The 25,501-nt window shown below is 43.9% G+C and overlaps 1 protein-coding gene across 2 annotated transcripts; it reads right to left on the bottom strand.

The window, feature by feature from the left end:
- Positions 1-503: 503 nt before the first annotated feature.
- Prdm4 (PR/SET domain 4) lies at positions 504-23,547 on the bottom strand. 2 transcript variants are annotated; one of them, XM_059245394.1, is made up of 12 exons: positions 23,420-23,546; positions 23,137-23,342; positions 19,348-19,481; positions 16,804-16,989; positions 13,307-14,101; positions 11,268-11,417; positions 10,112-10,230; positions 8,723-8,808; positions 7,487-7,614; positions 6,272-6,586; positions 4,419-4,587; positions 504-2,006 (listed from the first exon to the last, which is right to left on the bottom strand). In XM_059245394.1, the coding sequence occupies exons 3-12, from the start codon at positions 19,478-19,480 to the stop codon at positions 1,694-1,696; spliced, it is 2,394 nt and encodes a 797-aa protein (XP_059101377.1). In that variant the 5' UTR covers position 19,481; positions 23,137-23,342; positions 23,420-23,546; the 3' UTR covers positions 504-1,693. The 2 variants fall into 2 exon arrangements, with proteins under 2 accessions (XP_059101377.1, XP_059101378.1); XM_059245395.1 differs by lacking the exon at positions 4,419-4,587 and having other exon boundaries at positions 1,838-2,006; positions 23,420-23,547.
- Between the last annotated feature and the right edge of the window lie 1,954 nt (positions 23,548-25,501).

The raw sequence follows: 25,501 nt of genomic DNA, 5'->3' as shown, positions 1-25,501 counted from the left end.
CAGAGAAGTGTAAATCCTGTCACAGGGCAGTGCCACTTACACCCACGAGGTTAAAGGCAGAAGCAACACTGACCACTGCTACATCCTCCAAGGACTTTCTGCCCTTCCTCGTTCTTTGGGGTTTTGGTCTGTAGCTTCACTAGTTTGAGGAGCATCTCTGTGCAGGACAATAAAGGAATTTAGTCAAGTGTACGCTCCTGAAAAAGGGGAGAAATTACTTTGAGCATTAGTAGTGATGAGTGAGGCTTTGTCCCTTGGTGTTAGGAGTCACCTCTAGCTACTCACAGCACTTGACTTCAACTGTAAACCTGTTAGTTTCCAAGGAGACAATAAAGGCCTTCCCTGCCATGGGAAGACAGCAGCAGGAGAGGCTACAAACCCCAGAGGGTAGTCTGTCTAAGCACCATTACACAGGAACAATAGGGTATGACCTCAGAGCAAAAGATGTCTTCTCTCTTAAACTTCGAGTCCTTCCTCCACAAAAGATTATGAGAAATTCCACATTTTCATTAAAAATTTTGATTTTAATTCTTCCTAAAGGAATACAGATTTGAATGAAATACATTCATCCCATAAATACATTAGCAGCAAAACCTTCCCAGCAGAGTCCTTCCTCTACTCAAGCCAGGGTTGGACCCTTGAGCAGGAAGGCATGTTCCACCAATCTGTCAACTTGAGGATGTTTCTGCTTCTTCCAAAAGCTGGCTATGCCTGCTCACAGGGACCTGAAAACAGACCCATATGGTGACTAATAGCCTTCTCTACCTTTCAGATCCTTTGGTATCCTCTACACTTAGCTGGTGAGGACCTTTAACAAGGAAGACAACTGGGAAGGCCTAACTGTGAAACCCACCAATGCATTTGGAACTACTTGTTGCTTTCAGCGAGCAACATCTTAATGGTTTTCATAAAGTAAACCTACATAAGATCATTCCCCTCCTTCCTGCTGTAGGCTGAAGTACCAGTCTTGTCAAGTGAGTCCATGCGCACTTACTGACAGGAGACGACCCAGCAGGCATTATTTGGACACTGTTAATTCCAGGTCCTCACTGAATGACGGAAGGCTAGACCACAAAGATGTGCATGTACACATAACCAGGTGGCTAAGCTTGGGTTCCATCGAAGGTGGTTTTGTGGGCCTTTTCCTCTACCAGTCACTGTCCTCTGACCCATGAATGCTTCTTTACCTGCCCTCTCAACCTGCTGAGATGGGGAAACAGGATCTAAACTCTCAAGTGGCCAGAAGTTAGGCAGGTGTTACTTTTCTTTTCTTTTTTAATATAATGAATTATAGTCACCTGAACACTTGCACTGCTGTGCTGCAATTCTCTCTGTGAAATGCACACCTTACAATAGTGCATTAGTATGTGGTCAACAGTGGGGATGGCTGGGGTCAGTCATGTTGGCTGGAGGAAAAAACCAACATGAGATAAATCTGATTTGTATGAACAAAAGGCCACATTGACTCAGGCATAACTGCATCTCCCAGATAACTATGTAATAAAGAACAGACAGCAACAGCTGGGCCTTTCCTTGCCAGCCGTTACTTAAGAGGACAGACACGTGCCTCGTCTCCAGGCCATCTTAAAGACTCCATCTGGATCCTCTCCTGTCCGTGCTTTAGCTAGTCCCATCTGCAGTGAGTTGGTTTTGTGTTTTCCTAACGCATGGTCCATCCAGAGCAGTTTTCCTTTTATTTATGTGTGGAGAGAGACTCGTCTGCTGAGTAAATAGCACTGCTCATCCTACAGTCATCTGTCCTCATGGAGTCTGGGAGATCATCTTCTTCAGAGTCGTCCTCCTCGTCCTCCTCCTGTGCTGAGGAACTGGAGGTGGGCCCTTTGCAGGTCTTCAGGTGGCGAGTGAGATGGTACTTGGTCAGATAAGCCTTTGTACATTTCTCACAGACATAATCTCGTTTTCCTTCGTGAGAATTAAGATGCTTCTTCAAGTGGTTTGTTCTCAAGAACAGTTTATCACACTTCGGACACTTGATCTGGCGTTCTCTAAGAGGAACACAAGAACATCTGCTTTGGGGGTGTAAATGACAAGCCACACACACTCCCTAATCTAGGCCTTTGTAGGAGCTTTTAGAACTGGCCACTTTCCCCTTCCTGGAGCACTATGCAAACAGGACCATCCAGTACAAATGTGATTTCTTTCACTGAAATTCACTCAAGTTGCACATGTACCTATAGTTTGTTCCTTTCCATTAATATGAAGTACTTACAGTCTGCAATTGGCTTTTCTTTTCTCAGTGGATATTCTGGTGGCTTTCAGTTTTATATTTTCACTAGCACGACTCCATGAATATCTCTCTATTTGTATGTTTTTCTTATATATACTGAGGGGATACTTGGATCAAAAGATGCACCCATCTTCAAGGTCAAAGGAGACGACAGCCCTGCTGTTTCCTGCACACTAACCAAGCACTCTACACAAAACAGATGATATCAAAAATACTGTGTCAGCCGGGCAGTGGTGATGCACACCTTTAATCCCAGCACTCGGGAGGCAAAGCCAGGTGGATCTGTGAGTTTGAGGCCAGCCTGGGTTACAGAGTGAGTTCCAGGAAAGGTGCAAAGCTACAGAGAAACCCTGTCTCAAAAAAAGCAAAAAAAAACACCAAAAAACAAAAATAACTGTGTCACCTATGGGGACCAAACTTGAAACTAACCAATAGGACTAGCTGCAGAAACTACAGAGACATGTGCCCTGATAAAGAGAGCTATAGGGAAACATGACAGTGACCACAAATTACGGAAAAAGCTGTTACTTTATAGAACTGTTAGGGCTGGGGATGTAGCTCAGTGGTAGAGTACTTGCCTAGCATGTGGAGGACCACAGTTTGGATTCATAGCGCACACACACTCCCACCCCGAAAACAAGAAGTATAAGCCTATGTTTAAACCTTTGCGAGGACAGATGTCAGAATGAAGACAGAAGCTCAACTGGAACAAAACTGATACAAGAGTACATTGACTGTATGGTATTCAGAAAGAAAGAACAACCCTCTCTGCCAGAGACATTCTGAAAATGAGTATATCCCATGGCTAGCTCATTCTGCAAAGTGCCCACCTTCCAGCTTGATCATGGCTATGTTCTCCCACTAGGAGGATGCTGTTTACAGTGTTGTTGTGAGCATCTGCACTGATAAGAGAGCTTCCATGACCCCTGAGATCTTCTAAGCTCTCACACCATACAACTTCTATTTGATAATCAAGGTCCAGTCTTCTAAAATTTCACATCAGTAATGACACTAATGAAGACTTTGTTGTGAAAGATCCTTTATAGAGCCAGCAAGATGGCTCAGCAAGTAAGGCATCTGCCTGAAGCCTGACAACTTGAGTTAAATCTGTGAGTTCCAAGACAGCCTGGTCTACAGACTGAGTTCTAGTACAGCCAGGGCTGTTACACAGAGAAACCCTGTCTTAAAAATTAAAACAAACAAACACCAAAGCGGGACACACATTCTATATTCTTGGTTTCTGTGTTCCTGTCTATTCTACTTCACAAGCGTCACCACCCAGAATATCACTCCTTCTTGTTCCTTACCCTACTGTAGGTTCTTAACTCTAACTGATCCTAAAGTTGGCTATATGTCCCCCTCAGTAGTGGGAACTGGACCCCTGACCTCAAACTAAACAACGTCTCCACTACTTGGCTGTACTGCCAACTCCTATATTGTTTTTAAGATTTATTTTTATTTTATGTGTACGAATGTTTTGCCTGCATGTATATCTCTGCACCACACTTGCCTGCCTGGTGCCCACAGAGGCCAGAAGAGCATGCTAGATCCCCTGGAATTGGAGTTACGGATGGTTGTGAGCCTTCATGTGGGACCTTGGAATAAAATGCAAGTTTTCTGCAAGAGCAGTCAGTGCTTATAACCACAGAGCCACCTCTCCAGCCCCCCTTTTCTCTACCTCACTCACAGTCGTCTGCCTCAGTCTCCCGAGTGGATGAACTACAGAAGTAGACTGCTGTATCAGGCCGAGTGCTGTTTCTGTATGGTCTTCTACACCCATACAACTCCACATGGTAACTCCTGACTGACTTGTTTCATTTCCCAAACTTGGAGCTCTTTGAAGACAATGTCTTTCTTCTCTGTATCTCTATCCCCTAGCACAATGCCAATCATCAAAGATGTCATTTTAAAAAACTTGTTGGTGAGTGAATTGTTTTAAAAACATGGATTAAAAACTAAACACAAAGAATGTATAAAAATAAGATCAGGAACAGGCAAGTGAACTCTTCCACAATAAAGCCCAAGCACTGCTTGGCTCTCTGGAACACAGGAGGCAACAGCCTCTATCTACAAGGGCAAGAAGCAGGTGCTCACTGGGCACCTCAGGTGCAGGGAGGCACACATAATGGCTCACCACCCACAGGCAGCATCCTCACTGCAGGATACTTACTGTGTGTGGATGAGCACATGCTGCTTGAGGTCCTGCCTCCTCATGAACAGCTTGTCACAGTAATCACACTTGAGATTCTTCTCACCCGTGTGGATGACCATGTGTGACTCCAAGTGAGCCTTCTGGGTGAAAGACTTGTCACACAAAGTACACCTGTAATTCTTCTGACCTGCAATTTAACCCAAGACATCGCACTGAGAATAAAATAACTACAGATGCTCGGACAAGCAGGCATGTTTGGAGAAGCAGCCCATGCAAGAATCAAGCAGAACTAACTCATGCCTGGCACTTCATTCCCTATGCTCCTACCTAAAACAGTCTAGGCCATTCATTTGCAACCTAAACTAAAGCTAGCAGAGCCAGTAAGTATGACCTCCTGAGACTTCTTATCTAAAGTACATATGGCACATGATACAAACTTTGAAGAAGAAAAAATATTACAATAGCAGTACCTAGCTAAGTTCTAGTAAAAGAACTTGGGGTTAGCAATATAACAGTTGACAGAGTACCTGCCTAGCATACCTAAAGCGCTGAATTCAATTTCCAGCACCACATTAGCCAGGTACGGCAGTGCATGCCTCAGAGCCCAACACTTAGTAAATGGATACTGGAGGGTCAAAAATTCAAGGCAGCGGTGGTGCATGCCTTGTATTCGAGCACTCAGGAGGCAGAGGCAGGCGGATCCTCTGAGTTCAAGGCCAGCCTGGTCTACATGGTAAGTTCCAGGGCTTCCAGGACTATTTGCTACACAGAGAAACCCTGTCTCAAATAAACAAAAAACAAAGGAAGAAAGAAATTAATTCAAAGTCATCCTCAGCAAGTGTGAGGCTAGCCTAAGCTAATGAGACTCACTTCAAAAAAAAAAAAGAGCTAACCACTCACAAACTATAGCAAACGTCTATAGGTCTACAGGCCAACATTTCCATTGAACAAATCCTTCCAAGTATATTTTAAGAAAAACTCTAGGTTGGCAAATCTAGGAAAGAAAAAGGAAGGGAGGGAGGGAAAAAAGAAAAAGTATAGTGGATATTTTAACTTCTGGAGGACACATGGTCTCTGCTCCAACTACCTAGTAATAAATGGACTGAGGAGGAAACTTCCTCTTGGTGATCTGTAGAACAAATGGGTCAACCAAGAAAATGAAAACCTCACTGGTTACTCTGTACTATATATGGGAGGAAAGAGCTGAGGGGCTACAGAGATGGGCCAATGGTTAAAAGCAGTGGCTCACTAGCTACCCTTGCAGAGGACCTGGGTTCAGTTCCCCACACCCTATGGCAGCTCACAACCATCTGGAACTTGAGTTCCAGGGATGGATGCCCTCTTGTGGCTTCCACAGCACCTGCATAAAAGTGGTACACATACATACATGCAGACAAAATATCCATATGCATACAATACAAAAATCATTTTTTTAAGAGCTGAAGAGACTGGTTTCCATGGAGTTTAGAAAATGGAAGCTCAAATATGGAAACTGGGCAGTGTTTACTGAGCACTCCTGACTAACGGCAGGAAAAGCTGCAGAGGGAAGCTCAGAGGCACTGATGGACTCCCCTCTGCTGAAATGAAAACACTAGGATCAATGTCTGATTATTAATTATTCTTCCAGGCTCCTTCAAGCTACACAGGATTCCTTAAAGTAAAATACCTTTGTAACCGGAAGTAACACCCTGAGTAGCCTGAGGTTTCCCATCTCAGAGGCTTACCACCCAATGACATCCCCCGCATAGCCATCTGGACACTTTCTGTGACCTATTACAACTCTACCTCCAATAATTTCTTCAGCCCAGTCTTTACGGCTGCAATTTCTAATTGCTATAAAAACCCCATGCCGATGGTTCAATACAGCTTACCTGTATGTATTTTGAGGTGTGTCCGGAGGTTGCTTGGATCACTAAAAGCCTTGCTACAAAAATCACACTTGTGGGGCTTCATGCCCATATGACCCATAAAGTGGACATGGAGTTTCGAAGGAGAGATAAAAGCCTGCGGGCACATGGAACACTTCCACTTCCTTTCCTTGCTGTGGCTCGGCCCGTGGCTGCTGCTGTGGCCCTGGCCAGGGAGATGGCTATGGATGTGGCTGGTCAGATGAGCTTTGAACTCTGAATAGGAATTGCACTCCTTGCCACAGTTACAGAGGTGCACATCTGGGTGTTCAGGAACACCTTTAAAAAATTAAATCAACATCTCCTGTTACTTTAATTTCAAAATTATTCTTGACATTAATTACTGATGATTAAAATAAATCAAAGAATTTTCCCCTCTATCAAAATGTCTAACCTGTCAAATTAAGATATCTTGTTCAGTGCTATATTTCTGTCATCTAAAGTAGTGTACCAAGGCACACAAAAAGCACATGGTAAACACGAGATTGATTAATAAAGTCTTTTTACTGGAGAAACCATTTACATTTTGTAGTGCACACAGTTTTAAATAGACTTGTCAATGAAACACAGGGGAAGGAGGAAAAAAAAACATTAACTCAAACCCAAGGGACTTTGCTAACTTTCAAGAAGTTCAAAACAGCAGTTTCAGGGAGTTTCAAGCCCTGATTCAAAGACCTACAACCAAAGCTTATTTATTTGAAAATCAGTAACATCAAGCTAGTGAAGAGCTACAGATTTCTGTCCCCTCGCACACAGAGCTAAGAGCTTGCTTTCTTAAAGCCCTCACTATAAAATCTGTTGCAGGAGATCCATTTGTGCTGTCACTCCGAGACCGCCAAACGGAGTTACACCTTGATACAGAGGGTGGAGTCCACATTCAGCTGGCCATAATAAACCATAGAGTCTTCTCGAGGACCCAGATGAAGATTAACTACAGAGAGGAAGGAGGGGCCTGAAAAGATTCACGGGTCCTTTTGATCTGAAAAGGTGGAGAAGAGGGCCAGCTGATGGTTTCCAGTCACTCCATGGATCTATCAGGCTTATACCCTAATATCTGACTCCCGAGCTTCAATTGTTAATAAAACAATGATAGTAGCTGTAATTAAAATCATTACTGCACTCTCTCTGGTCACCGACAGTACGGCACCAGATGCATGACAACAAGTCTCACAGACTTACCAATCTGTTGAGCATAGTCTCGGCTATAATAGAAAAGCAGTTCATTCTCAGGAGGGATGTCTTGTGAGGTACAGAAATAGATTTTTCCATCATGGGGATAAGCCACCAAATTCTGTTCTTCACGGTTCCTACATAATCACATGTAACAGATCAAGTGTAAGAGAACAGGTCTCACTGTGTTGCTCAGGCTGGTTGTAAACTCCTGGCCTCAATTAATTTTCCATTCAGCCTCCTAAACAGCTAGGGCTCCAGGTGTATAACACCATACTTGGTTTAAGGGCACTTTCTATTCACTGCTGTGCACCAAACTAATGCGTTTCACACACTAGGCAAGCAATCCTACCAATAAGCTACATCTCCTGCCCTCTGAGTATATTAATTTTGAAATATATACTAGATATGCCATGCCCTCTATAGCAGAATCCAATATGGAAGATTAGATGGAACTATTTTCTCATCATTTCTGTAATTCTCTATCCACCCTGTTAGGGATTGCGAGAAACAATTTTTACTTAGGTACATAGGTGGTTATCCTTTATAGTCAGAAACACCACAGACTGTTACTAGATGGAAAATGAGTAAGTAGCTAGGCACGGGCAATTCACACCTGTAATCCCAGCACTCCAGAGACTGAGACAGGATTGATTACAGGAGGACTGCTCCAAGTTCCAGGCCAGCCTGATGTACATAATGACATCCTATTTCAAAACAAACACAAGATAAATAAAATGAATTGTTCCTGTTTGTTTTGAGATAGGTCCCAATCTATGTTCAGGCTAACCTAGAACTTCCCTATGTAGCCCAGAGCAGCCTAGACCTTGCAGAGATCCTCCTGCCTCAGGCTCCCAAGGGCTGGGCACTGGGTATCATAGGCCTGAGTTACAATGTTCGTGAAGTCTTAAAATTTCTTTATGACAAATATAGAAAGATAGAAAGCTAACGAAAATTAATTCCAATAATAGCCAGAAAAAGACTATCGCTAATATGAAGAGGCATTCACTAGCAAACTCATGGATCACTGCACCAGAAGCTAAATAAAATGTTTATTTAAAAAGAGACATACTCTGCTTTACAGTCACCCAGTCAGCTACTACAGAATGAAATGCTGAAAAGGCTTGGGCTTGAAGCACGTCGAGGGTGGTAACTTGTATTCTACAGCTCTTTCATATCTCATGTAAAGTTTCCTATTGAAAAACTATCTGAATGGTAATGACCCTTTATCTAAACCCCCCTTACCTGGCTTTGCGCACAAACATCATCCAATTACACTCATTTTCATCCGTTGTGATGATGCAGAATTCTAGGACACCACTGTGGTATATCTGCCAATAGAAGGCATGCATACACATCAAGGGAACGGAAAACCTTTCCTTCACTCATCTAGTAAATGCTAGCTAGGCCTCTGCACGTTTACTTCACACTCTTCCTACTTCCAGAAGTACAAGGAGGAGCACCAGCAGTCTTTAGGTGCTGCTCTGTGTATAGAATGACACCACTCTTGAGTACCTTTTAGCTACAAAGATAAAATACAGTCTTATTTGTCTGTCTGTCTTTATCAACACTACCAGATAGGTACTGTGGGACTGGCTATCTGCTGAGGACCACCCCCACCCATTTTTCCAGTCAGACATCAAAACTGAAGTCCCCTATGATGCACTGCCTCGCTGTTTCAGTTCTGTACCCACCATTCTTTAAGATTCTATATCATGTTACTAGTATAGCCATTGATGTCAAAATCTTTATTCCTATTAGGAAACTAAGAGAGATAACTGCAGCTAATGCTAGAATTATTCTCTAAGCCAAATATTTGAGGAATGTTTAGTCAATCATAAATAACTTTTATGACAAGTGTGCCTTTAGTCCCAGCACTCAGGTGGCAGAGGCAGGCAATCTCTGAATTTGAGGTCAGCCTGGTCTACACAGTGAGTTGCAGGACAGCAGGGTTATATAGAGAAACTCTGTCTCAAAAAATAAACAAGCAAACAAACAAAAACAACAAAAAACATTTATTTTGTAAACAAAGTTCATAGCCTCAGTAGCCACAAGAAATCAAAATGCATAAATAAAATGACTCAAATTAGAGCTCAGGTAGTAGCCTGGTGGTTAACAGCACTAGCTGCTCTTGCAGAGGCTCTGGGTTCCGTTCCCAGCTCCCACACGGAGGCTCGTAACGTCTGTAAATCCAGTTCCAGGGGTTGACACCCTCTTCTGGCCGCTACAGGCACTGCACGAAGTGGTACACATTCATTCAGGCAACACACACACACATATAAAATAAAGATAAATCTTTTAAAGAGATCAAAATCACTGCATTAATCCATAAAATAAAAATTATATCAGTTTATCCCTATTTGTTCAACAGCTGGGACACTACTGTAAAGATTTTATACCAGAAATAAGAGAATGTAATACAAAATAAATAATGGACAGGTGAATGCACGCTCAGTCCTGGGAGATTTTGAGTTGTCCCTTTCTAAACCATCACAAAATAATGAAAACAGCCCAAAACGTCAAGCATGGCAGTGGCATGGTATAATCTCAACATCTGGGAAGCTAAAGAGGAAGGCTCAGAGACTGAAGCCAGCATGGGCAGCCAAAAGCCAGCCAGGCTTCTTCAACACTGACCTTCCAGACGTGGTTAACTGCCTTGTCTGTCCACTCTGCTACTTCCATGGAGTGGCTCTGCTGACCAATCAGAGGCCCGAAGCAAGTGCGCACAGGAATGGTCTCTGCAGTCCACACACCTATCAACAGAAGTACACCAACTACAGTGATTTAAACATAAACTAACAAGGGCACTAAGGCAGGAGCTAACGACTTCTATGTGTCAACCATCCTGAGACAGCTAAGACTTAGGGGCGAGCCTACAATAACAGACAAGAGCCCAAAAAGACGGGTCAGTGGGGAAAAGCACCTCTCCTGAAAGCCTAGTGACCTGGGGTCCACCTACAGAGTCCCACTACCCAAGTTGTTCTCTGACCTGCACATGTGTGTCACGGCATGTGTGCACCTATACCCACATAGCAGCATGCACAGCACGTGTGTGCGCATGCTTGCGTGCGAGCACACACTTAAACTGAAATGCAGAAAAAGCAAAATCAAATTCCTGCTGTACACACACAAAACCTACATTCCTCCATATCTTAGCAAGAGACCAGAAAACATTTTATCAAAAAAAACAATTTATATAAAATAAGTTTCCAAAAATCTCTTATGCTTAATGTATTGTATGATCATTATCTAAGTTGTTTAGTGCTTTCAAGATTCATGCCTGAGCTTAGGCTGAAAAATAATAAACCCAATTTGATATTTTCAAAGAGTTGGCACAGTAACTTGGAAGCTGTGTAATTCAGATACGAGTAAATAATGCCCTGGTCATCTAGACTCCTTCCTAAAGAGTGTTACACAATTATACTTTTTAAAAATCTGCTTATCTTCCACACCACACAATTATCAAAGTCTAATTTTCCATGTTTTAATAGAAAACAAGTTTCAAAGAGCATGATAGCACGCCAGTTGTTGAGTGGATGTAAGAGCTGAGGACAGGTCTCCAAAGACTCAGGCCAGGGTTTGTGCTTCTATTCAATTCTGACTCAGGAGAGGCTCTGCACACAGGCTTTACTATTCTCACCATCAGGGAAGTCAACTATTCCCTAACAGTACACATTTTAAGCCACTGACTTTTAAATCAACTAATCACTAATTACACACAAACTTACAACTCCACCCCATAAGGAAAGGAGACTTGATGGGATTATGTGGTCTCTTCCAAAATTCTTACCAACTTCTGTCCCCACAATGGACGGGCGGAGAACAAGTTGCTTTGGGAGGGACAGCCTTGCTCTGCTCTCTATTGGTGTGTCAGGAACAAAAGTCACTGGTCCGTGATCAGGGCAGTCTGAGGGGTAGGCTCGGTCACAGAGAGTGCACCCTGCAGGCAGCATGCGTGAAAGACAGACGGGCATATAGTTCACATAGCTGTTTCCACTCAGTATCAAATGCGAATACTAAATCAGCCCGTAAGAAGGGTCTCAATTACACTGACAGCAGACTTTAAAGACCAATACAGAGGGGCTCTCACTGACGGGCTTCTGAATTTTGGACCCTATTGTTCACTATATTCAGAAGCTCTTCTGTATCCTTACCAGATGGTTTCATCCCACTACCATGGCCATGATTACTACCTTTAGATAATCCCTCCCTCAGCTCCATTAGACATCTCTACTGAGCACCTTACACACTGAATGGATTCATCACTCCCCTCCCCACCTCTAGGCATAACGTTTATGGAATTTCGCATGCAGGAAACAGCTGTCTCCCTAGCACCACCCCCTCATCCTACCTACAAGCTCTAAATGACTATCCCACAAACATTCTACTTTCTTCATCTTACTTCTGTGAAGACAGGAAATCACCTTTTACTCAATTTCAGCGTTATCTCCCTACAATACTTGCCTCTAACAAATTTAGCAGCTCACACTGCAGTAGAAGCCCACAGCAATTCTTACTCCTAAAACCCTGACAGGTCTTAACAGTCCTGTATGTTCTGCTCCTGCCTGTCTCCCTAGGTGACTGTTCCCTCAGCCCCATTTCCACTACAACCATCTGAACCATTATGATTCTTTTCATTCTAGGCACTCACAGGTGCCAACGGCTGTCTTCCTATCAACTGCCTACCATCTCTCCGGTCCTCCGGCCTGTGCTAACACATATGCTGCCGATCCTCCCACAGCTTAGTTACTTGTTCGTAAACACCATGAGCTTAATCTCATCATGACACTTTTATTGTTACTATGTACTATAGCTGCCCATGTTCTGTTCAGGCCTCCCATCAGGCTACAGGTTCTTCCAGGTCTGTACTGTCTTGGTAGACTGCCCTATCCCCTCATCTGGCAGAGCACAGCAGACAGTGAGCAGATGAAAAGTTTCTGGCATGGCTTAAGCACAAAGTGAAACCAACAAATCAACCATTTTTGCCCAATCAAAAAGAACTTTCACATGTCCAACTATAGTAACTCATACACTCTAGGACAAACCACTGCAGATCAACCTACATTTTCCTAGTTACTTTCTCCTGGCATACGCTCAAAGAGTACAATGTACATCACCAAGATTACCTGTGCTGTTTTACTCCTGTAATGCTGTTTGGGAAATACCTTAATTATAGGGCTACAACTAGTTAGTAAAATACAGACATGACTGTATTAAAGTCAATGTAAGAACCAATAAACTGCGCATATAGTATTTGACTTGAAGAAATGGCACCAGATTAATAAAAGGATAGTATGAGAGCAAAGAAAAAGTCTAACATGGAATTCTTCTCCACTCCCTTAACTAGCGTCAGACTATATCAAACACTAGTCAGGACAATGGCATTCTAAAACCAGCATCTGGGATCTGTAGAGAAGGGTCAGCAATTAAGAGCACTTGCTACTCTCGCAGACCATCCAGGTTTGATTCCCAGAAGCCACATGATGGCTCACACTATTTGTAACTCTGGTTCCAGGGAATCCAGCACTGTCCTAGTTTTTTTTTTTTTTAGTTTTTCGAGACAGGGTTTCTCTGTGTAGCTTTGCGCCTTTCCTGGAACTCACTTGGTAGTCCAGGCTGGCCTCGAACTCACAGAGATCCGCCTGGCTCTGCCTCCCGAGTGCTGGGATTAAAGGCGTGCGCCACCACCGCCCGGCCCTGTCCTAGTTTCTGCAGGCACTAGGCATACACGTGGTACATATACATGCATGCAGGCCAAACTCTCAAACACATATACTTTTAAAAAACAAAACCAAGTATTTCCAGAAGAGAACAGCGAAGCACACTCACAGATTGTAAACAAGGTTGCCATGTTTTCCTTGTTTGAATTGGAGTCTTCCATTTGCAGCGAAGGTGGTACAAAAGCCAAGCTGTCTGAGGACACATCGACATGACCTGTCCCCATAGCAACCTCCTGCGTGATGGAAGAGACAGCCACAGGCTCTAGGCTAAGGCCAACTTCATGGAGGGAAACAGACTCTAGGGAAGCGAGGTTGTGTGAGGTAGAGAGTGCCACGCTTACAGAGTTGGTGCTCATGGCCACGGTGTGGATGGAGTCACTGAGGGCACTGTCAGACATCCCATTGACCCGATTTGCAATGTGGTCTGTCTCCATGACCACAGGAAGCTCCAGACCATTCCCATGAATGGGTATCACACCACCATGTCCTACAGTGTCTGCTGTAAGGTTGTTGCTCACAGAATCCACAGAGAGAGGCTCATGACTTCTGGAGCCATTTGGGATTTGCGAATGTTCTCCTGCAACACCATCCATTGTAAGCTCCTCTGCCATTCCATCTGTAGAGATTGGGCTGGTAACCCTAGAAACATTCTCCATAGTGATTGTTGTGTCCAATGCCACTTCGTGGCCATCATTAGGATGAAGACTTTGGGCACCATGTGTGTTCACAGAGCGAGAGTCTATTGAAACAACACCTAATTCTAATCCAACATTTCCATTGGTCTGATAGGGATCTAGTGCTGAAGGGCTGTTGGTGATAGACAACGCTGTATTCCCATCAACATTTATAGAGTTGGGGTGGATGTACTGAGGAGGTGGTCTGTCAGCTAAATAAGATAAAATGCCTGAGAAAAGAGAAGAGATCAAAGAAGAGATATTAGCACATTGTTAAATGTAAGAAATTTCAAGTGCTAGAAACCATTTTCTTTACAAATAGAGCTGAGTTAAATAACCTGCTATTTCTTTAATCAATATCTCTACAAGTAGTACATATACCATTCTGAGTTTCTTTATGAAACTCAAATCCTAAACACAGGAAGCTGATCTGAGAAAGCCAACTAGAAACAACGTAAATGGAATCTCTAATATCTGTGTGGTTGCAAGTCTTTGGTCCTAAGATGCTAAAATTTGATCCACCAAAAAAAAAAAAAAAAAGTAAATAATAAAGTGATTTAAGAACTTGTTATAAAATTATCAAAGCAATTGGGCGGTGGTGTCGCACGCCTTTAATCTCAGCACCAGGGAGGCAGAGCCAGGCGGATCTCTGTGAGTTCGAGACCAGCCTGGTCTACAGAGTGAGATCCAGGACAGGCACCAAAGCTACACAGAGAAACCCTGTCTCAAAAAACAAACAAACAAAAAATTATCAAAGCAAATTAAATGATTCAAAAGAAGCCTATTTTACAGAAACTTTTTTTGGGAGGTGGGGGCAGGTTAGGATCAGACCCAGGGCCTCAAAAAAAAAAAAAAAGTCTTACTATTAAACTACTTCCCAAGTCCAAAGCTATGCTTCCAAGCATATAGGATATCATCTGAGGTACTTCTAGTGGGAGAGTATATACTAAAACACAGTATATTTATGAACCTCAAAAATGGCCATACTGTCTTGCATTAAACATTCCATTTACAGCAACCTTCCCTAAATGCCTGAGTGTATTTTGCAAATATACACAAAGACACCCCTAAGAACATCAGCTATAATGACAATAAAACCTGGAAAAACCAAGCTGCCCAACAATAAAGACTGATGCAATAAGCCACTAAATATCCATTCAGTAGTCTGAATTCCTTATCTCCCTGCTTCAGCTTCCCAAACATCGGAATTAACACAGGTATGCTATCTAAAAAGACCATTATGGGTGTCGGGCTTGGTGGCACACCCCTTTAATCGCAGCACTTGGCAAAGAGGCGGGCAAGTCTCTGAGTTCAAAGCTAGTCTGATCTACATAGTGAGTCCTTAGGCCAGCCAGGGCAACATAATGAAAGCGTGTTCCAAAAAAGGACAAGAGAGGGGTTATGAAAATCATGCAGTAGCAAGGGAAAATACAAAGTGAAAAAAAGACACACAACCGCAGAGAAATCACGGTCTTAAATCATGAAAAACTGTAACCATCAGTACTCCAAAAAGACAGAAGTACACCAGAAAGGCAAATGTGGCCTCCCTTTCTCCCTGTTTGTTAAACTGTCTGAAAAGAGGATATGTAATACTTTTATAACAAAATAAAAAGTCAATAAGCTTAAGCACTACAGGTAGCTGGTTAATTATGGAATTAAAAATGCTACATCAATATTCAGTGATCATAATTTGTTTTATATAAAAGACTGGTTAGCTGGGATAGGGGGTGGAGGTGGGAGTAGGGGAGAGACTGGGGTGGCACATGCCTTTAATTCTAGCACTCAGGAGCCAGAGGCAGGTGATCAAGGGAAGCATGGTCTACAGAGTGAGTTCCAGAACAACCAGGACTACACAGAGAAACCCTCTCTCAAAAAAACAAAACAACAATGAAACAGAATTGTACCATAGGGAACTGGAAAATGACTCCGCAGGTAAATCACCACTATGTAAGCCTCAAGACCTGAGTTTAGATCCCCAGTGCCCATGTAAATTCCAGGAGGGCATGGTGGCCTAACAATAATCCCTGGAACAAGTTGGTTAGTTACACTAGCTATTGAATCTGCACGTTCCGAGTTCAGTGAGACCTAGCTTCCATATGGAAGGTCGAGAACAACTGAGTAAGACACTACATTAACCTCTAGCCTCCACAGGCACCAACATATACCTGCACACTCAACACGTGTAAAGAAAAAGCTGTAACATACACCAGGTATGGTGGAGCTCGTCTATAATCCCGACACTAAGTTTGAGGCCAGCCTTGTCTACACAGCAGGTTCCAGGGCTACAAGCAAGACCCTGTCTCAAACCAGCAACAAAATCCTCCTCATGCCAGTAATCTAGCCTTTTGAAGACGGGAAGCAAGAGTATCAGGAACAAGGTCATTCTCTGCTACAGAGGCAGTTGCCAGTCTCAAAATAAAATGAAAGGGGCGCTGGGTGGTGGCGGCGCACGTCTTTAATCCCAGCACTCAGGAGGCAAAGTCAGGCGGATCTCTGTGAGTTTGAGGCTAGCCTGATCTACAGAGAGAAATCCAGGACAGGCACCAAAACTATACAGAGAAACCTGTCTTAAAACACCAAAAAAAAAAAAAAAAAAAGTTTCGGATGTATCTTAGTGGTAATATGCCTTTCTATTATGCATGAGGCCCTAGGTTCAATCCCCACCACTCCAAAAAAAAAATAATAATTAAGAGAATTAAAACTACACTAACAAGACTATGGAAAAAAAAAAAGAATTTCCTTAATTAAACTGCTTCCTTCATATTGAACTATATGCATGTTCTAAGCAAAGCACACAAATATCAACACACCCAGAGACTACTATCCAATAATAACAGAGAAAAAGATGTTCATTCTAACCTCCAGAAGCTGAGGTCAGAATGGTTCCATCCCCCAGCCCCACCTTCCCCCACACAGTAACTACAAAACTTACCAGGTAGAATGGTTCTGAAGTAACTGCTCTCTAGGTGAGGGTAAGGTGGCGGAGGTAGGGTGTAGTTTCTTTCAGGTAACCCACACATCACCCCTCGATCTCCAATTCCCATGGGGAGCATCAGAGACAAGGCAGAAGGCAGAGAGCTCAGGGAGGGGCCCAGGTTTGGAATTGCCACCGGGAGACCTTTAAAAAAATCGCTTTTCTTAATTAAAAGAAGATTAGTAACTAAAAACCACTGGCAAAACTCTTGGAATTTAGAGAAACAAAAGAATCTCCCCAGTACCCTTTGTAACCCAAGACAGTACTGGGCAACATCTATAACAACCAAACAGTCCTAGTCCCCAAATTACTTCTTGGAAAGGGTCTATGTAGCCCAGGCTGACCTATGACCCAGTGGAATGCTGGGATTACAAGTGTGCATGACCAAACCTGGCCCTCAGATTAGTGTGTATGTGTGCACATTAGGTTATTTTTAAAGTGCTAAGCTGACCCTCCAGCTGTTTCTCCCAAATACCAAAACAATTAACAATCTAGTTGCATAATAGATCAGAGAACAAATTACATTAAAAACAACAAAGCAGGGCTGGAGAGACGGCCTAGTGATTAAGAGCATGAACTGCTCCACCAGGACCAGAGTTCAATTCCTGCAGCCATTTCAGTCCTCCAGGCCAGACCCTCTGCAAGGCACCTGCCCTCGTGTGCATATACTTACACATAATTAAAAACAGTAAAAATGACTCTTTAAGGTAAATAAGCATTAAAAAACAAACTGTTCACAGGTGTGGTCTCTTGCAGTGATAACTTTTTTAAAGCTTTATTTTCCCTTTTCATCACGATACACTTCACTTTGAAAGCACTCAATTGCTTGGCATCATGGTGCATTACTTTAATCCCAGAACCAGGAAGGCAGAGGCAGAAAGAGTTTTAAGCTGAGCTTGGGCAACATAGTGAGACCCTGTTTAAAAATGTAACAAACAAAAACCAGCTATGTTTGTACTCTGAATTCATCCAGATTAAAGTTAGACACGGATCGCTATGTGTTTATTTTCAGCCCTTTCTTTCTGTGCTATACTTCACAATCCAAACAGTCTGACCCTTAGGCCACACCCACCTTGGATCACACCCACTGGCAGAATGCGTAAATGACTTTTCCTGTGCTTAAGCATCAAATGAATATCCACCCCTTAGTCAGTGCTGATTTGCATGCTTCAGCCAAAGGGAGTATTTTTTAATACAAGCCTTTTCTAAATAAGACTATCTACTAAAAGAAATGCCTAAGAGATAAACAGATGGGTTAACAATTTTTTAAATGAGAGTTTCAAGGCCAAGGCTGGCCTTCAACTCCTATCTTCCTGCCTGTACTCTTAAATGCTGAGGTTAGAGCATACACCGTTATGTTTTTTTAAGTTTTTATGGGGCTGGAGAGATGGCTCAGCAGCTAAAAGCATTTGCTACACTTATAAAGGACCCAGGTTCAGAGCGTTAGCACCCACATGGTAGTTCACAACCATCTGAAACTTGAGTTCCAAGGGGTCTGACTCCCTATTCTTGACTCTGTGGGCACCAGGCACACATGTGGTACACAAAAGTGATCCTTGGTCTGCTTCAGATTATCAGTGTGTAAAGAAGCACCATGTTTTCAACAGAGTCCAACAAAAGACACAACATCACGTAAACAAACTTTAATTTTTAAAAATGTTTTGTGTTGACACTTTAAGGAAGGAGATGCTAATTTCAATTTATCTGACTTAGCTGCTGTATTTTACTAATTCAGGATATAATTCACTACAAAGAACTACTGAACTATCATAAGTCCAATACAACATTACAATGCTACATATCCTTAACAATAATAGCTTACTCATTTTTCACTTCAGTGGAAAAGAAAACAAAACCAGACAGTAAAAGGGTTTCAGAACCAAGTGTGGTGGCACATGTCCGTAATCCCAGCACTTGAGAGATGGAGCCAGGAGGATCAGGAGTGCAAGGTCACCCTGGTTATATTAAGATTGGGGTCAATCCAGGTTACGTAAGACCAGTTCTCAAACAAAACAAAATCTCCCAACAACAAAAAGGGAGTTATATGCTAAGGCATGGGATAGGGAAGAGTGAGCTTCCTGCGTCCTGTGTCTCTGCAGATGCCCATGCTCACAGTGACTTCCACACAGGAGCTCCATCTCTCGAACCACTTTCCCATACAGCCGGCCTCGCACATTCCTACAGATACTCAGTTTCCCATCTAAGACAGGGCCGATCTCAAAGAGGAAACTTAACTGATTCTCTCTATTAATTAGGGACATGATGTCAAAGTGTCAACCAGATGAGTATGAGAAGCCCCAGATAAAAAGCCAAGTCAATGTCAGCTCTGGATCAGAGAGAATAACCCAAAAGAAACGATCAGAAAAAAACGGCTACTCCCATCCACTAGGATGCTGCAACTATACAAAACACTCGGCAGAGGCCACTCACTGCTTTCTCTGTACTACCCTAAAATGCATTCAGAACTGAGCACAATGCTCAAGTGCAACGGCTCCCACTCACCTGGGGCAGGGATGGCGCTGTGAGAGGGAGAGGCAGCCAAACCCAGGTGACTTCCTGAGACTGGCAGGGCATTGCTCACAGAGGATGAAGACAGCTGCTCCATCCCCACTGGGCTCAAATTCATGTCATTCATCCTAGGAAAAAGCACACACCATAGTAACCTCTTGTTAAAAGAGCCGAGAATCTAGGGATGGGGAGATAGGACCTGACCAACTGATCTTTATGCACATGACTCCGAAACCACAAGAAGGAACTGAGATTCAAAGTTAACTAATGCATGTCAATATCTCATACCATACACAGGACTTAAATTCAGCCTACCTTGCTCCAAACCCTACACAAGCACCCAAAGACACAAGTCTACAATCTACAGCTCCAGCTATGGTGGCTTATTTTGTTTGTTTGTTTTGTTAAATCACCCAAGCTTTTCTTCTCATGGTAGTTACTATTTCCATTTGGCTTATCTGCTCAAACCAGTAGTTTTTAGGCATTCTATTTTAAAGTACTCAAATAGTTTTACTAACCCTCTTTATAGTGAGTTAAAAGTAATCCTGAGTCTGATTCAGATTACCAATGGCATAAAGAAGCACCACGTTCTCCTAAGAATCAGTATTTCTTAAAATCTGTATCCGTACCTTATTAAACAATAATCTTAATACCCTCACACACTGAGGCTCATCATGCAAGCTTTGCTAGAACTCTACTAAAACAATTTTGAATTTTCACACTAATTCTGCAAAGGAAGGTGGATGAGGAATTAAGGCTTAAAGATGTAGCATATGCCTCAAATCACGAAGTAGCTCAATAAAAGGGCATCAACCACCCTGCACAGGACTGCCAAAGATATTCCAACACCCGGACTTATTAATACCCAGACCATTTTCAGACAGCTGAAGAATCAGAGATCACCTTTTCTGGACACCCTTCTTGCAATGCCGCTAAGCACATCTAAAGGAGTAGTGATGCTGGGGGAAAAGGCAGTACTGGCAGTTGTCATTTAAAGGCATTAGTTTTAGCCAGGTGTGATGGCACAGAACTAGGGAGGCTGAGGCAGGAGGATTGCCAGAAGGTCCAAGCTTACCCTGTACTGAACGGTAAACTCAAGGTCAGTCTAGACTACATAGCAAGATCTCGCCTCAAAAGAAAATACAGAGGGCTGGAGAGACGGCTCATGGGTTAAGAGCCCTTCCTGCTCCTCCAGAGGACTTGAATTCAGTCTGCAGTAACCATGTTCAGTTCCCAACATCCCATCAGGGGCCTTCACAAACCTGTGCTCCAGCTCCAGGGGGTTCCACACCCTCCTATGGCCTCCGAGGGCACCTGCACACACGGCATAGGCACAGACACACACACATAATTAAAATAAATAGTTTTAAATCTATATATATTAGTTTCTAATCAGAAGTTAGAGACCATACTATCATTTACAGAAGCTACACAGAAGGCCATTCAAAGATCTCTAATGACTTCCCACCCTATTCTATATTCACTGGAACACGTAATTTACTCCTGCCTCTCCTAAACCACATACTTCAAGGTTGTATGATGGTAAACCTTCGCTGTCAACCAGCGGACTTCAAATCACATGGGCATACACCTCTCAGTGTATCTATGAGGGTGTTTCCAGAAGGTTTAATTGAAAAGGTAAGATGCACACTGAATGTGGTGGGGAACACCCACATTCAATGGGGTAGGATGACCCTGTACTAAATGAAAATGAGAAAGCAAGCCCATTGCCAGCATTTCCCTGTGCTTCCAGACTGCAGGCTGCCATGTCACTAGCCACCCCCCCACCCCCCCCACAATGGACTGTCCCCTGAACTGTAGGTCAGAGCACACCATCTTCTCTAGGGCGCTTCTTGTCTTGCATTTTGTCATAGCAACCAGAATGTTAGCTAACCCAGTGTGTTGTCCTCTTTTTCTAATTAACACACATGCACGTGTGTGAAGAGAGGGCTGAGCATGGATATGAAGGTTTGGAGGCAGTTCTCAACTTCCATGTTGTTGAGGCAGGGTCTTTATTATTTTTGCTGAGCTACACTCAGGCTAGGTGGTTTGCAGCTCCGTCCAAGGTGATCCCCGGTGTCAGCCTCCCCATTTCCCCAAGGAGTGCTAGAATTACAGATGCACAGCACTGCATACAGCTTTGTATGTGGGTTCCAGGGACCTAACTGGAACTGTCAGCCTCCCTACACAGCTAGTGTTTTTCTTCACTGAGCCATTTCCCCAGTCCTGCACTGGCACCTTAACCCCATTTTTAGAAGAAAGCCTAGATTTTTGAGGTTAAAGAACAACCTAAAATCACGTAACTAGTCAGAGGTATAGCTGTTTTGATCTCAGATCTAATTTAAGATGTCCAACCTCTTAGCCTAGTAACAAATTATAAACGAACTGTTTTTGCCTTTTACAGAGTCCTATTTATGTTAGGACCTAACTAAACGGTGAGCTATGAAGTCCTATACAGACCTGTTTCTTGAATTACACTATATCCACAGGGTAGTCATAAAACAAGCTTTTGGACATCAACTAAGCATGAAAGACCGTAAAGCAATGGCCACTCATCACCCTGACCAGAAAAACCACTAGAACCACAGGCAAATGAGGTACACTATCTGAAGGACCACAGATCAACAAAAGTCAATTTTTTTCTCAGAGGAATGGAAACTCCTTGTAGCCTAAAGAAGCCATGCTACTTTAACTCAGAGTTTCTAGGCTCCAGCTGGTTTAAAACAAACTTCTCTGAATTTTCCCGGCTGCAACCATACCTAAAACAACATCACCACTGGAACCATAAAACCTAAAACATACCAACCGCAGTAATTTTAGAGCAAAGCGTGTCGCTTCACTTCCTATTCTGAAAGTTCCGAATGTTAAACTTTATGTCAGAATAAACATCGGTGTGAAATCCTAGGCCTTCTCAAACCAGTTCAAATCAAACTTTAATGGCAGAGGCTCAGCAGATTTCTGCTTTGTTGTGAGTCCCTAAAATGTGATGACCTCAACAGCCATAAACCAAAGGTAATAAGTAGTCAAAGACAGAAGACATTAGGAAGGAATGCACACTGTGATCCTCAAAAGGCTCTCTCCTCCAGAAGGACAATTCCATTCTACCTACCTGTCTCACATCACATCCTAAGAAAACCTACAGATACTGAATTCTGTCTTCTTCACTTTGGCATCTTCGGCAAATCAGTCTGTTTTTATGTTTATAAACAACCTACATTATCATTTGTTAGGTGCAGATCTCACACACTGTTTTCTGGAAAAATACGATCACTTTGCAAGATGCATCGACCAGCTCCAATAATTTCAATCAATACGTTTTCTCTTCCACATTCCAAACAGACTTTTAAAGGATTCTGAAAAATACCAGCTAAATACAACTTCGTCTTTGGTTTGTTTCTATACTGTGCTAGCACAGTACCTTCTAATTCGCAAAGCTTGCACAATTAATAACTTAAATCTCCGCACTCCACCGTCCCCGGCTAAAGTTAACCCCCCAACCCAAAGGTGAAGGGCGATACTACAAAAACAGACGACTCGAATTAAAATATCAACGCTACCGTAACTCAGAGACAGGAAAAAGGTGTCAAGCAGCTAACAATGTGTAGTTACTCTAAACAATCACTCACACCTGGAATCAACTAGCACTCTGGATTTTTTTTTTCTGGGGGCCTGGGGGAGGGTTAGGTTCGGGTGCTCCAATCCATTCACATGTCACACATACAGGTATCCAAACAAAGACTCCCTCCCCGGCGGTACCCTCCCGGCTTCCCCGGCCCTCCTCACCTGCGCGGGCAGTGCAGAGGACCGGCGTCCGACGGGAGCGCGCCGGGGCCGGTGTCACGTGCTAACACATCCCGCGGGTGGCCGCGCCTCCCCGGACCGCCCGACGTCTCCGAGGGCTGGCGGCCTCGCTCCGCGCCCAGTGCGGGGCATGCTGGGCGGCGCCCGGGGCTGTCGTTCCGGAAGCGCTGGCAGCCCGGCTGGCCGACCTGGAAGGGGAGAAAAGCGATCAGCGCCGGCCTTCCCCCGCCCTGGCCGCCCTAGCCCACCGGGCCGCGTCGCCCACCTCAGGCCCGTGCTGGCGAGCACCGGCCCAGCCGCCCCGCTCTTCATCCGGCCGGACCTCGGCCCGGGAGCCCTGGCTCGCCCGGGACCCCGAGTACGGCTCCCCTAACGTTTCCCGCCCGGCCCCGCCCAGGGAAGCCCACCTCCTCAGGGCCGCACCCCCCCGGGCACGTTTCCGGTTTCTCAGCCACTCGGGGCGCGTTTCCGGCTCCTCAGCCGCTCGGCGTGCGTGCAGCCTGACCATTGCCTGCGCTGCGACCTTCCGTTCTTCCTAGGCGCACCGCCCACTCTCTGCGCGTGCGCACCCGGGGAGTGGGCGGGCTTCGAGAAGCTCCGCCCAGAGCATTGCAGCGCTGGTGGGCCTCAAGCCAATCCAATCGAGCGCCGAGTAATCGACCCGCCGTTGCTAGGGGACCAAAACTGATGCACTTGGTAGAGGTTCCTTCAGAACTCCAAGGTTCTCCGGACTCTTTTCGGTCCTAATGGCATGTCCTCAAGTAGGGAAGCATAACTCCACATAGCACAGTTTGAAATACAGGATTAGGCCAGACGGTGGTGTGGCCCAGGAGTAATTGGGTTTCTATTCTGAAACTCTTGTACCCTATGTGAAGTTTCTCTGCTTCCATGCCATAAATGATGGTGCTAGGATTTGTGCAGGTTTCCTTCTTCCCTCTTTGCCTTTCCATCTCTACCTCATGGGCAGTGCTAAGAATGCCACACCAACTGCTTGGTAGCCAACTATTTACATTATGTTTATTCATGTGGGTGGGCGGGTGGGTGGATGTGCATGCTGTCACTAGAGCAAATATACATGTGAAGGTTAGAGAACAACTTACAAGAATCAAAAGTGAGAAAGGCAGTGGCGCCTTTAATCCCAGCACTCCCGAGGCAGAGGCAGGCAGATCTCTGTGAGTTCAAGGCCAGCCTGGTCTACTGAGTGAGTTCCAGGACAGCCAAGGCTACACAGATACCCTGTCTTGGAAAAAAAAAAAAAAAAAAAAAAAAACAAGCAAAAAATTGATGAGTTTTGTCATATGTAAAAATACCTTAAAAAGTCAAAAGTTGGGCATGGTAGTGCACATCAGTAATACCATACTTAGGAATGCTGAGGCAGGAGGATCAGAAGTTCAAGGTCATTCTGGTTTACACAATAAGTTCTAGGCAAGCCTGGGCCACAAAAGATTCCAGGAAGTTGTAGCCCAGCATGTAAAGATACTTTCTATATAGGCATCATGACCTGAGTTCGATCCCTGGAACTCACTCAAAGGTGAAAGGAGAGAATCATATCTACAACGCTGGCCTCTGACCACCACACATGTGTCCTGGCACACGTGCCCACACATATCATACGCCCACACAATATTTTCTTTCAATTTTTGAAGAGCCTCCATGATGGCTCAGCAAAGCCTGATTAGCATATTTTCAGTTCCCAGAACCCCTCTTGGTGGATGGAGAGAACCAATCATAAGTTGTGCTCCGATCTCCACATGCATGGCATGACACATGTGCATATACACACGTGTGCTCATGCACACACATACACACACACACACACACACACACACACACAGGCAAACAAACTAACGGGCTAAAGAAACTGTTCAGCGGTTATGGGTATATACCGCTCTTACAGAGGACACAATTAGGTTGCCAGCACCCATGTCCAGTGGCTCACAACCTCCTGTAATTTCAGCTCCAGGGAACCTGATGCCCTCTTTCTGGACACAGCAGACACCTACGTATATGCACATACCCACACACTAACAAACACGTACAAATATTTTTAAATTTACCTTAGATTTATTTATTTTTATTTTAAGTGTATGAGTATTTTGCTTGCATGTATGTCTGTATGGTATGCATCCTAGAACTGAAATTGTGGATGGTTGTGAACTCCCATGTAAGTGTCGGGAGCTAAACCCAGGTGCTCTGCAAGAATAAGTGTGCTTAACTGCTGAGTCATCTCTCCAGCCCAATTTTAAAAAATATTTTAAATAGTAAATGCAAAAAAAAATCTTTTTTTTTTCAGTATTTCCAGGCAGGGTTTCTCTGTGTAGCCCTGGCTTGTCCTGGAAGTCACTCT

Source organism: Peromyscus eremicus, chromosome 18 (genome assembly GCF_949786415.1).
Source record: "Peromyscus eremicus chromosome 18, PerEre_H2_v1, whole genome shotgun sequence".
Lineage (NCBI taxonomy): Eukaryota > Metazoa > Chordata > Mammalia > Rodentia > Cricetidae > Peromyscus > Peromyscus eremicus.
The sequence above is the reverse complement of the archived record's forward strand: the minus strand, read 5'-3'. Positions and strand labels throughout refer to the sequence as shown.

Bases quoted from the DNA above. Each gene is read 5' to 3' on its own strand.
- Prdm4 (XM_059245394.1), bottom strand. From the start codon at position 19,480: ATGAATGACATGAATTTGAGCCCAGTGGGGATGGAGCAGCTGTCTTCA. The intron at 11,418-13,306 runs GTGAGTGTGCTT...TGCTGCCTGCAG, and splicing joins GGCAACCTTGTTTACAATCT to GGTGCACTCTCTGTGACCGA. The intron at 7,615-8,722 runs GTAAGGGGGGTT...GTGATTATGTAG, and splicing joins ATGTTTGTGCGCAAAGCCAG to GAACCGTGAAGAACAGAATT.